The 13705-nt window shown below is 27.8% G+C and overlaps 2 protein-coding genes across 20 annotated transcripts in view; both read right to left on the bottom strand.

Annotated features, from left to right (window-relative positions):
* Positions 1–12697, bottom strand: part of LOC114944312 (serine protease inhibitor 3/4) — a 33526-nt gene extending 20829 nt beyond the window's left edge. For 15 of the 19 annotated variants that reach the window (XM_029320182.2, XM_029320185.2, XM_029320183.2 and 12 more), the window contains exons 1-4: positions 12550–12697; positions 947–1068; positions 526–705; positions 60–270 (exon numbers count right to left, since the gene is read on the bottom strand). In XM_029320182.2, the coding sequence (XP_029176015.2) occupies positions 60–270; positions 526–705; positions 947–1068; positions 12550–12682 (646 nt within the window). In that variant the 5' untranslated portion in view covers positions 12683–12697. Of the gene's footprint in view, positions 1–59; positions 271–525; positions 706–946; positions 1069–5664; positions 5762–8083; positions 8212–9137; positions 9162–12549 lie in introns of those variants that run through there. The other 4 variants (XM_085481237.1, XM_029320197.2, XM_029320198.2 and 1 more) reach the window with 3 other exon arrangements.
* LOC114944314 (uncharacterized) lies at positions 10401–11503 on the bottom strand. Its single transcript, XM_085481255.1, has 3 exons — positions 11452–11503; positions 11035–11231; positions 10401–10559 (listed from the first exon to the last, which is right to left on the bottom strand). Exons 1-3 carry the CDS (start codon positions 11501–11503, stop codon positions 10401–10403), a joined length of 408 nt encoding a protein of 135 aa, XP_085337381.1.
* Positions 12698–13705: the final 1008 nt, after the last annotated feature.

Genomic DNA, 13705 nt, shown 5'->3' on the forward strand with positions numbered 1-13705 from the left:
TTTTATCACCATTAAAATTATATAACAGATGTAGACTTAAAATACAAATTGCTCATTACTGGCTTGAACGATGTTATCGATGCGATTGTTGGTCTTTTCCCTGCTCCATGAATTAATGGTATCCGCAGCCTTTGCGCTTTGACTGAAATCCACTGATTCAATGTCAGAACGATAGTACGTTTGGAGATCTTGTTTGTATTGCGGTTTCACTGGGAAATCTTTGCCGATAAACATCTTATTAGCGAGCTTCAGAGTAACATTTTCAACATTCTGCAAAAAGAAATATTCTTGATCATTTGAGAATTAAATGTTAAAGTATATGAAGAATAACTTTGAAACTAATTCATAAATAATTACATTCTATAATGTAATCCGATAATTATATTCGGAATATTTACTTATGTTTTATAAATGTTATATTTTTTGGTAATATTTTGATCAGTGAGCTTAGAGCATTTATATTTTATATAAATATCAACTTTTATAAATATTCTTGGACAATGTATGATAATTTTTTATAATTACGTTCAAAGTATCAATGAGATTCTGATAGCCGGTCAGGGTCTGTGGTTTCGACGGAAGATTAAGAACATCCCTAAATTGTGTCTCGGTAGATCCAGCGGCGCCGGTAGCAGCCATGCTTAAAGCAATATCGGCACTCAACGGAGAAGATATCAGATTGCCTTGCTGTTCTTTTGCAACAGTCTAACAGAAAACAATTATGCGCTTTGAACATTTATCTTATTATTTCATACTAACAATATAAAATAAAAAGAATTAAGAAGATAAATTTATATATTATAGATATGATAAAATTCACTTTTTCTAATAATAATTATTTTAATTATGCGCTGCTAAGTTAATGAATAATAAACATAAAAAAATTATACAACAATAGAACCTAATAATACTTTTTTCTCTTTAAGAATATCTAAATTCTATGTACCTTGACGAAGTTGGTGGAGAACAATTGGGCTCCCTGAGAGACAGCTTGAAGGGCCCCAGTTGATCCAGTTGGCGATGCCATGGTCGTTGCAAATAGACAAAGTGTCAAAAGACTTTTCTGTACTGCAATAATAAGAAGAAAAAGATTCAATGATAATTATATTTCAAAATTCAGTATTATTCAATTATAATATTAATTCAATTTTGCGCTCCAAAATATATCAATTTTTTTAACAACATAATAATATAAATAAAAATACATCTAAATATTTTGCTTATATGTATAATTGTCTTTAAAACATAGATAACATACTATTTTTTTCAATTCAATGCTTTTTGATATAACAATATATCTGTGTTATTTTAATTAAATGCAAAGAAATGATCACTTTCAGCATTATAAACTCGCTGTCGAAAAGTGAATACTTGCACGTGAAGGTCGTATAAATTGAAATAAAGTCTCGAACAAGTCGTTCAAGGTGAACACGAACCTACTCTACCACAAAAATCTTTCATGTATACATTTGTATATGTATTATATGTATATCAACGTGATACATGAATCTTTTAGAAATTGCTGTGTAAAGTAATTATTTATTCGTAAATTATTTTAACTCTGTAATAATAATTTCACTATTTTTGTTTATATAATCAAATAATTTCAATAATAAATCCTTTATCCATTTAACTCAGAAATAATGACTAATAATTAATCATATTCATGACTATTATGCAATGTAGATATTCAAGAATAGTGTAACAATGTAATTGGAATAATTTTTCTTTCACGTCAGTTATTATTAGAAATTCCGAGATAAATGCAAGAGATTTGAGTTATGTTTCCACATGTATAAATCAAAAATCATATTTTTGAAAAATCTACAAGACAATTTACAATTCAAAATCAATTAAATAATATGTACAGAATTATTAACACGCGTCAAAGTTAATCATTAATATAACATACCATAAATAGTGTCAAACAACTTGCGACTTGTATTATTGTCAATTTAATTTATTAAATAAATATTAATAATTAACTTTTTCTTCATATATTTTCACTTTGATGTCCTTTAAATAATTTAAATCACACTTAATAATAAAGATATAATTCAAACTTGCATTACGAGAAAAATTTTCACGAATTAAATTTCGCGAATAAATTAAAGATATAGTAATAATTTTATATATTATTTTTTGTTTTTTTTGTTATTTTAGTTGTCTATGTGTTATTTCGATTTTGATTGCGATATAATCACCACTGGAAATGATAAAAATTTATAATTAATTGCGGTCAAAGTTTCTTGGAAAATGATAAAAAGTACGGTAAACAAAAATAAGAGTAATTATACTGAAGTGATAATGAAAAATATTGCTTCAGCAGATGTATAATTAAGCAATTTCATTCTATCAAATTAATGGAGGGCAAAATGTTGACAATTATGTAACTTATAGTGATAATAAAAAACAGTATCAAAGTGTGAATAATCAAAAAATGTTAAATAAAGCTAATCATTACCGGATATTTTTCTGTATAATCTCAATCTTCTTAAAAGTTAATTTTAAAGATTAATTTTTTCAAGTTTTAATTATAAGTTTCTAACAAATTAAAAATCTGCTTTAAAATACGGATAGAAAACAATATAAATTTGATGATTAATGAGTTATATTTTTTATAAGTATATGAAAAAATATTGTTATGCCAAAAATATAGCGCTTATTATTGATTGGATTATCACCACCAAACAAATTATCATTTTCATATATGTTTTATAGTTTTAAAATTAAATTAATAAATACAGTATTTCGTTAATTATATGTTCACTTTCTAAACCTAATTCCCAGTTAGTTATTAATTTTCTCAATTGCTCTTTCAATTCAATAATCTGATAATCTGATAATCGAAAGAACTGCTATTCTTGACAGTTTGGCCTTCAATGTTTCCTATTTAAAGGAAGAATAAATATGGGAACATTTTGTACACTTAATGTTGTTGTTGCGTAATAATTTCACAAAAAGAATATAAAATTGTCTCTCTCTCTATATATATACATATATGCTAGCACGCATACAAGAAAAATAATGTATCAATATTACATACTGTCTGCTTTTGATATTTTCATATCTTCAATTATTAAGAAAAAAACTTACTTGTATGATAACGAAGGCAGCAAGTTAAGTATACTAAATTACAAGAAGCTATATTTATCGTGATTATGACGTGAGAAGATTATTATATATAAAAAATAAGAATTTCAAGAAGGCCATTAATTATTCTAAAAATGTTTCATTCTCTGAAAATAACATTCTATCTAATACAGTTGCAAAATAGAAAAATTTCATCACTTATTAATATATACACAAGATAATTTTTAAAATTGTAGTTTTAGAGTAAGAATTGATCAATATATAAATACACGTGACGATATTCCATCATATTTAATGATGCGATGTCAATAACAAACATCTCTCTTTCTCTCTCACAAAGATAACTATTAAATTGACATTTTCTATCTCATCGGGAAAACCCATCAAAACGCTAATGTAACAATCTCGTTATAAACACAACTAATCATGTATAACTATATATAAGAAGCACAAATGGATAAACTTTATGACATCAATCTATGCAACAGCTTTCTTGGTAGTAGTTGAAAACTTCCACAGTTTATTAAAAAAAATGAGCAAAAAATTGATTTTTAATAACATGTTTTTAATAAGACGAATATTTATAAAAACACTGATAAAATAATAGAGATTTAATTGCTGAATCGATGATACCTGTGTATAATTAATCAATCGATGTGCTATAAATATATATCCAAAATAACAGTAACATTACATTTTATTTAATAAAAATTCATAAGATTATATAAAGTTCTTCGTTAAAATCTTTTTTCTTTTTTTGATGTCATGATAATACATAATTTTATCTTACGATGGAATTTTACAGAGAATTTTTATGAGATTATTTTGTGCTTCTAATGTCAATAAGTAAAAATAAACGTTATACATCATTCATAAGTATATTGTGAATTTGCGGAGATATAAGTCGACAGTTTACTAAATTTATTATCTTTTGTGTATATGTATAAATATTGAATGCAAGTCGTGAATATTAGGATTATGATACAACAAATAAGAATACATGATGAGAGTATCAAGAGTTAAAGTAACTTAACAGTCTCGTCTTTTTAGAGATATTGTATCTTATTTATTTGTGCTAGAAAAAAAAATAATAAATCTATGATAAATTTATCAATTTAGTCATGTAAGTCACTGGAAATTGAGAGAAAACGAGAAGTGGAAACTAATCTACAGTTATTGTATATAGATGCCAAGTAAAAATATTCTAATTTACTACACACTTTTCATTGTATATAATATTATGTATAAAATATTATTTATATTGTATATGACATATAATCACAATAATAAATTTCAAGCTAAATAAACCAACATTGTTCTATTTAAAATTTTCATAAGACATTTTTTATATTTCTTTTTTTTCAATTTTTGCTAAAACTCATACAATGTGCGAAACAATGCCGCATAAAAACCGTATAATCATATCGAGATCCAGCATAAATTTGCACGTTGATGATAACTAGATATAATAGATATATACTCGTATATATATATTATGATCGCATATATCGATTCTTACATGATAGACTGATAATGAAAGAAAAGTTCAGCCTATGCAACTCGAAATGAATCACAACGAATGAGAACGGTATCTAAAGCTCGTCGATGCAGATCACCTTGGAGCTAATATCACGAGAGAATTACGACCGAATCGCATTATCACCAGTTCGATAATTTCGTATGTATTGATAAGACGTCGTCAAATAACAAGAAATTTGGTGAAACATCGATAACAGCACATTTATATGCAGAGATCATGTTTAGGGTTATCGTGGCCACGAGAACGATCATATCCGATAATCCAATTGATCTTATTAATGCGCAAAAGAAAAAATAAGAAGCTAATTAAATTAATTCACAGTTCGATACAATTTTCATTTGTGGTCTCACTTTCTTTCATTATTTATGTTTGCTCTCTGTTTCGAACCTTGTCCATGGCTCGTTCTTACCTCGTGTGACTTTTCTTTCCTTGTCATGTTTTCAATTTTTGTTTTTATTTTTTGAAAATATTCTCTTTATACTCATAGAGGAAAAATAAACTGAAATTTTTTATTAGATCTGTAATAAATTGGGTACATGAAAACATTGAAAAATTATTTATAGATATTTGAAGATTAAAGTAAAAGATAGATTAATTAAAATTAACATCTTCACTAATCTGTTTCTCAATTAATTTTTTATATTGCTAAAATTATTTCTTGAATTTAAAAAAATCTTAATTTATACAACATGTATATGAAAAACTTTTATTGATCTAAAAGAATTGAAAAATCAACAATCTAATTAAATGTACATACAAATTCAATTTATATCGATAATTTGATTTAATTTTCGAATTGTATACGAATTTCTTTATTAATAAACGAATGTCTTTAATAAACATGAAAAAAATTCTTTTCGTGTATCTGCAGCCTCAAAATCTGAAATCTGAAATGAACGATTTCGCACGTTTCGCGGATTTATAAGAGAATAATCAAACTTGCTTGCGATATTGATCGTAAATCGAAAAAGAAATAAGCCACGCGAGATAAGAGCCAGTTCGATTAGTCGCTGTCGATTGAATCTACTTACGTGTACGCATCTTGTCTATCGGGAATTCGTTTCCTTTGAGCGTCAAATGCGTACTGCGAAGGACAAGCCGACGAACGAGCATGAAATAGCGATCGCGTTGGTATCCCGACAGGAAAATCCCAGTTCTCGTTGAGAGGAGGGAGTCGGACGTAGACGATCGTGATGGTGCGACCAATAGTGAGGAAGCGCGCGTTCGAGCGACTCAAATCGCTCCGACACCTAATCGATCTTCGATCGTGACCCTGAGGAACTCGCGCGCGCGTCACACATTGACCCGAAATAAACGCACGAATATTACAGAAATCCGAAAAAACGTCACCGCATTCGTCGCTCTGCTTCCCTTTCTTCAAAGAAAGCTGACTGTCGATCTATATCGCGATTATCGATTTGGATCGCGTCACGAACGAAAAACACATAAAAAGAGATATATATTTTAATGAAAGATTAAACTCGGTATAATTCCACCAAGTTCGAAATAAGAAAATAAATAAAACTGTGTAAAAGTGAACTCACGGAAATTATAATTTTGTCCTATGTCTTTTAGTTTATACTTTGCACAATTATGTCATCGATTATTATTGCGTTTTTCATAGCATTCCAAATTGTTTTTTTACGTTTCTCTTTGTGCTTCTCACTTATATGTGTTACAATATAAAATTGTAGTATTTATATTTTTTTTTACAAAAGTGTTCATTATTTATTAACAAAAAGTCTAATGACTAAAAAATCTATTCTCACTTTTATAGATAAAAAAAATTAACCAGTTAATTAGTTAAAGATTAATTTTTTAATGTATTAATAAGTATTTAATACTTTCTGTTCAATTTTTATTTCAATAAATAATCATAGAAGTAAGTTGTCATATTATGCATTTTTACTATTTTGATGCACATTATAACATGAAAATATGCATTATAAATAAAGTACCTTGCAATAGCCAAGTTTGTATATACATAGCCATACAAAATATATTTTTTTTACGTAGACTAAGGAAAAAGTCGCTTGAAAGATATATAATGTGGTTAAACCGGTTATTCTATATTTATTCTACGGGATTATCCTGAATAGTTGTGAGCAACTTGTTAATATCGTAGTCTCGCGATAAGGGTAAACTGCATAAAAGTGAATGAAGTGAAATTTCGAAGGAATAAGTACGATTTTTAAAATATTAATAAGCAGTTAATCAATTTTTCAAGACAATTATATGTAAAGAGTTATACAAAGAGTTATGTATGTCACAATAATTTTTAATCTTTATAATATAATAAAGTGAACAAACACATGATAATAAATATACCGATCACTTTGCAAATCAGCGTATTTTATTTTTAAAAATTAATTAATTTCTTTTACTCTCTTAAAATTAGTAATAAAATCTGAAATTATATTTAGTCACAGAAATGTTTATTACTTCGAGATTTCTAATTCTTTTAAACGGATAAATTTTTTCCTATAAAACTTTTTAATGTATAATAGTTATTTCTATAAAATAAAGCAATTCTAAGTATATATTCTAAAATTGATTTACAAATTTAGCTTTGCTTTACACCTTTCATCGTATTTACGCATGTCTTATTTCTTATGTATCAATATTACTTGTCCAGCATTATATCAAGATCAAATATAACAATCGACCTTTCATACTTGTAAAGTCAATATCACCTTAATATCGATTTTACGAGTAGTATACCAGTTCATTGAAAGAAATCAACAAGTTACTGTTCGAATAAAAATCTTTTACTGTATTAGTAATATGGATTATTACAAAATATAAAAAAAATTAATTAATCCTCTTATGCCTTTTTTAAAAATGAATAAATTGCCTGAATATTATATTTATAAAATGGAAGTTGGAAACTATAATAAATCAATTTTAAAAATCTGAAAGCTTTCACAAGTTTCTATTGAATTAAAAAAGATAGAAAAAAAATACACAAATATTATTAGATTATTCAAATATTACATGTAATAATATATAAAATCTTTTTACGAACTATATAACAATGAAACATTCTTTTCCACTTTGGTGTTAAAAATCTAGAAAAGAATCAAATTTTCTTTTCTAACAGAAACAATTTTAGTAATTATATATTGTAGAAATATGGATTATTTACTTTTAATTAAATAATTAATACATTAAATAATAAATAAAAATAATTATACTTAAAAAATGTAGCACAAGATTATGTAATGATAATTGTTGAATTGATTTTAATTTGAATGCCCTAACAATCCCTAAGGAATTGGGATTTCCAGTCATGTAACTACGCATAACTGTATACACGAACGAGTGTGACGTCAAATAGGTGATGAGTATGACTCACACGCGAGACAGTCTGGCATCTGTCATAATTTCGCACCGCATGATAATTCTTTATAAAATATATACAGTGCTACAAATGTATATATATTAATTTACCTGATGAACAAAATCTGAAGCGGCAGTTGACAATTGGGGAAAGTCGTCTGACTAATTCAGAAACACAAGTAAGGTCTTCTCCAGAAGACTTAAACCGCATTCCTCTTCCCACTTATACTTATTCACCAGCCACCATGTCAACTCTCATCGAGTTTTAGTCGATTCACTCGTGTGATCGATTAATCGTTCATAACAAGTCGAAATATCGTGCAAATAAAGGATCGATAGTATGACCAAATATGGAAAGACGCGCATGCTTGAATGTAATCAACAGGTGTCGAGTTGGCAAACAACTTGACGTTTATCAGTCGCGAGCTCATCCTTCGAATTAAAATTTGTACGATATTCTGCGATAGCAGATTGATTGTATGAGTAATTTATTTCGAGGGCAATCATAATTAATAAAAACGTTTTTTTAATTGAAAAAGTTAATGTACTCGTAATATTATAAAAAACAGAACAATTAAGTAAAATAATGTACGGTTGCCTTTATCAACCAATGGGAAACTTAAAATTTAATTTGTGAGAAACTTCTATTTTAATGGCTTGATTCAGAAATTATATTTTATTTTAAAAAATAACTTTATTTCTAAAAAATTCTTTTCTATCCATTATTCAAATTAAAGTCGCGAGAGTTTTGTGAAACATCTTATACATCTATCTATATGTTATGCTACATAATCAATAAATGAGTTTGACTTTAGCCCGGGATCAATAATATAAAAAAATTTTAGTCAGTTTTGAAAGTAGCTATACTATCAAAAGAGAAAAGTATGTGCTAATGTTCTAATAATATTCGAAAATAATGATATAAGAATAATTATAATTAAATATAATTGAAAAATTTATTTCTCCTTTATGAGGAAGCTTTGTTTCTATATTTTATATTAATTTATATTACGATATATATTAAAGTATCATTCGATCTTATTTTTTAATGGAAATTATATGGAAAATGTGGAATAATAGATAGTAAAAGATAGAAAAAAAACTGTAAGACTGCATATACATAATGAGTAAATCTTTTATGCAAAACGTTACTTTGTAGACTTACGTTAAAGATGACGAAATTTTTAGCACGGTCGAACAGGCGTATCCTGCAGATAACTGACTTGATCAAAATGGATATCCCCGACTCGAGCACATAGCTTTGCTATTGATAAGATTACTTAGGTGGGTTTACTGAGTATGCGTATTCGCGTAAAAGCAAACGAAAGAACCTAAATTTAACCTATCGCGAAGACCGCATGCGTCATTTTTGTTATAGTAGTTTCAATATCATAAATTATACTAAGGTGAACAAAAATACGTATAAATCTGCTTCTAAATTTTCTATTAAATTCACACCTTTTATTATAATTATTTGTTTTAAATCTAAATCGATCAATGTGGAATTTTTTATTTAATTTACTCACGTCGAAATTTAAATTAGAAATACATGTTTTAAAAAATTTTAAATTAATTACCCCAATATGATTATTAATTATTCAATAACTATTAAAATATTTTTTCCCTGATATTATCATGATGTTTGCGACTGTAGAGAAAACAAAATTTGATAAAAGCGTTATACATTCCAAAAACATGAGCACTATCGTATTAGTGCTTAGAAAAAAATAACTGATTACTTATCGCGTTTTAAATTATGATATGTATATCTTATTAATACTTACGGAAAAAAATGTGCATATATATCCGAATACATTATAACTTATCAAATAAAGTTCTGAGGCAACGAAGATATATTATATATATATATCTAATCATTTGGTTAGAAAAACAAATTATTTCAAGAAAATACCGACTTATTAAGAAACGATGAAAATAATGATGATAAATACGAAGAAAACTGTCAACATAATACATTTGAATGTATGAAGCGTATTACATAAAAACCTGATTAAATGATTAACATCTTTCTCGTATAAGAATTAGTTAGAAGATTATTTTAAACATTTTTCGAAATTTATTCGTCTTAGGAAAATTATTCAGACAACTAATATAAGTTATAGATCCAGAAATTATACATATCATACAGAGCAACTATATCAGCGTGTTATAATAAAGAAAAATTCATAAAAAAATGTGCTAATTGTAGGCTTAAATTAGAGAAAGCTAAAGTAAAAAAAAACGACATACTAAATCTATGTTGTAAAAACGGTCATGTATAATCTAAGTGATTCTTCTTTCTTTATGTGTGTTTCTTTATTTTAATATTTTTAATTTATAACACATATATTTTATGTGTACAGCCTGTTTGAACGTGCTAATTAAATTTTGCATGAGTTTTTAAATATATTTTCTCTAGAATTATCGGCTAACCATGAGAAGTTACGTTCGAACTGCAGCATTTGCTCTCAACATTTTTTTCGCAAAGATCGCAACCGCAGGTCGGTTTTCGTGGTGGCCGACGATATTTAGGAGGACACGGGGGAGGTTGTGGCTTTGTTTCGCAACAGCAGGGAGCATAAGGATCCTATATGAAGTTGTGGTTGGAATTGAAAAAATTCAATGCAAAAATATGAAGCGGTATATACACAAAAATTTTATGTACAGAAATAAAAAAAGGAGAAAAATTTCTATTCAATTTTAAATCAAATAAAAAAATGTATAATGTAATATATATTTTAATCACAACAAATGTTATTACCTAACAGAATATAATAATTTACTTGATGTATTTCTTTCTTATTTTATTTGTACTTAAAAATGTGAATGGAATAATTCTAATTTATTTACATTTTGCCTAATTAATATTTTATAATTTGTATTTTTAATAAAAAATATATTCAACATATATAAAAGAAAATTATGTAAATTTGGATTTATTCTACCCAATTTGTAGAATACCATTCGATTAGTAATAGGAGATGCTTTGCGTTATTTTCCCGATAACGAATTTAAGTACAGACAAATAATAATATATTGATGTATTATATTTTTATTTATACCTGCATTTTTATATAACAACAAGAGACTGTTTTAGGGCAAATTTGACTGGGAAGCATGTATGGCCGTTTTTCGATACAAGGTGGACCTATGTCTTCCTCTTTCTCCAATTTAGATTCAGTACACTTTTTTCTCAATTTTTCTTTCTTAGGGCACGCTGATTTAAATTGCTCCGTACCTTGTTTAATTGCTGAGTGTACTACAAAATTAATTACCAAAAGTGTACTTAAAATTTTCAAAATGTTTAAAGTAATTTTTAAATTAATTTCTATCCAAGAAAAATATCAAAATTATTGATATTAGACAATGTGAATATGTATGCTTATGTGAAATGTAATATAATGTAATGCTTGATTGACAATACTTATATGAAATTCTTTTGCACATTATTTTTTCAATATTAGAAGAGATAAATTTACCGCAATCGAATAATCGATCCAGAATACTTCCGCGCAATGTATTATCATCCATTATAATTAGCAATGATACAAATTAAACCTTTTAATTAGATTTCATTTTTTATATAAAATATAGCAATAATTATCTAAAATTTTCCTTGATATGTAACGAGAGTATAGTATGCAACAGTTTGACAAATGAAGCGTATATATTTTAAAAACAGCAAATTTCAAGACATTAGAAACATTTTTATTTAAACGCCACATTAAAAAAAAAAACGTTTCTGAATATACATGATGATCATAACGAAAAATCTAATTGTATTCTATCTTCGTACACTTATCAGGCAAATATTTATTTTCTTTAAAAAATATCCCTACAAAGTTATGCATTATAACAATCTCTATAAATATATCTTACCTTCATGCATATATTTCAGACAAATATTTATTTGACAAATGACACATCCAAGTGTATTTTATTTTCGTATTAGCATTTCAGATTTAATTAATAAGATATTAATAATAGTACCGAAATATTTTTTCTCTGCGTAAATATGATAAAGTTAGCAAAACTTTGACATTCTAACCTTAAAAAGATAAAATAAAATAAAATAAACTTATTAAATATTCATTTTTATTTAAAAATTTTTCACAACACATTTATATTTATCAAAAAATGCAATATAACAAATTATCTCTTTTATTATTTTATAATATCATTACCTTTTAAACGTCACGTACACGTACACATACAAACACGTATATATAGGAGTATATAAAAATAAACAGAAAAAGAAGATAATGCATAATGTTACTTTACCTACTAAGGATTCGTAGTTAGTGAAAATTGTCGCCGATAGTTGGCGCCACTTTCCGAGTTCCCGATATTTTTTTTTTTTTTAACTCGTATATTGAAATATTTCTGCAAATTATATTATACTATGAAATATGAATTAAAAAAGAAATGAGAAAGAAGATCATTATATCTTCAATAATCTACGATTTTCTTAATACAATTAACAATGCTTCCTGATCGTGAACGAATTTATTTGACAGAACTGTCGCACTTTAAAATCGTAACTCGGATTGTCACTTCGTATCTAATGTATTTCTTACCTTGTCTAATGCAGTTATGATTGCGGTTGTAGTTGTTGCAGTTGATTCTGTTTTCTCGACACTCGAAATATTCTGTCGGCACTTCCTGTCGCACAGAATTTACTGGACAAAACTGTTCACACATTCGCACCATATCCACGTAATATACAAATATATATATGTACAAAATAAAACGACCGCCCGTTACTTTTTTCCCGATACTACGTATTTTTAAACCGTATCTCGGATGCAAATCGTAAGGCCGCGTATCACGAAATAATTATGATTATAGCGATTAATCACTGTAATTAATCAATTTCGTTTCTTCGACACCCGCGATATATTCACAAGCACATCCCGATATCGCAAATAATGTCGCGCAATACTTTAAACGAGCGCGGAGCACAAAGCCATATTTAATTCGCGTATCTGCGAATTAAATATGGCTGTCACTCACTCGTGCCAACTGTTGCATCAGAAAGATTTTTATAAATTCACTTTTCGGCAAAACTGTTGATTGGTTCACGTCCGTCCTTCCTGTCAAGTATGGACCAATTAGAGCGAAAGATTTCGAATTGAAAAATATAGCGACATATCTATAATAATGTATATATGATCTCAAATATAAATCGCGAATGTAAGATAATCTTTAACACTCATTAACAACGTAATATTTATGAAATAATTAACACACTCGATATTATAGATCGCACGAGTAACGCGGTCGTGTCGGAAATTGCGAACGCGAAAATTTGCGGGATATCGAAGCGATATTTTGAAAATCGCGCGGAGCTTCGCACCGGCAGCCCGGCACCGACTAACTGCGGAGAGGGAGAGACGTGGAGTAGGGATAAGTGGAGTTGGAGTGGGGGCTGCCGGAGAATGGGGAGTGGGGGAAGCCGAAGAGTGGGGATGAGCAGGAGCGCGAACGTGATGCGCAGTTGACTTTGACCTTTGACGTTTGATGTTTTTTCTCTCTCGCTCGCGCGCGGTATACGTATGTATATATATCAAACAAGTGTCTCACTTTATACGTATTATTATAATTGTCTCGACTGTCGCGAGGATCAATTTAAATTTCTCGCTATCTTAATTATTCCTGTGTTACTTCTTATTTCCCGTACATTTCATTCATATTTATCTTTCTTCATTCAAAAATAATTTCTGCACGTACGCG

The sequence above is a fragment of the Nylanderia fulva genome, unplaced genomic scaffold (assembly GCF_048542155.1).
Source record: "Nylanderia fulva isolate GAGA-0341 unplaced genomic scaffold, ASM4854215v1 Scaffold17, whole genome shotgun sequence".
Classification (NCBI taxonomy): domain Eukaryota; kingdom Metazoa; phylum Arthropoda; class Insecta; order Hymenoptera; family Formicidae; genus Nylanderia; species Nylanderia fulva.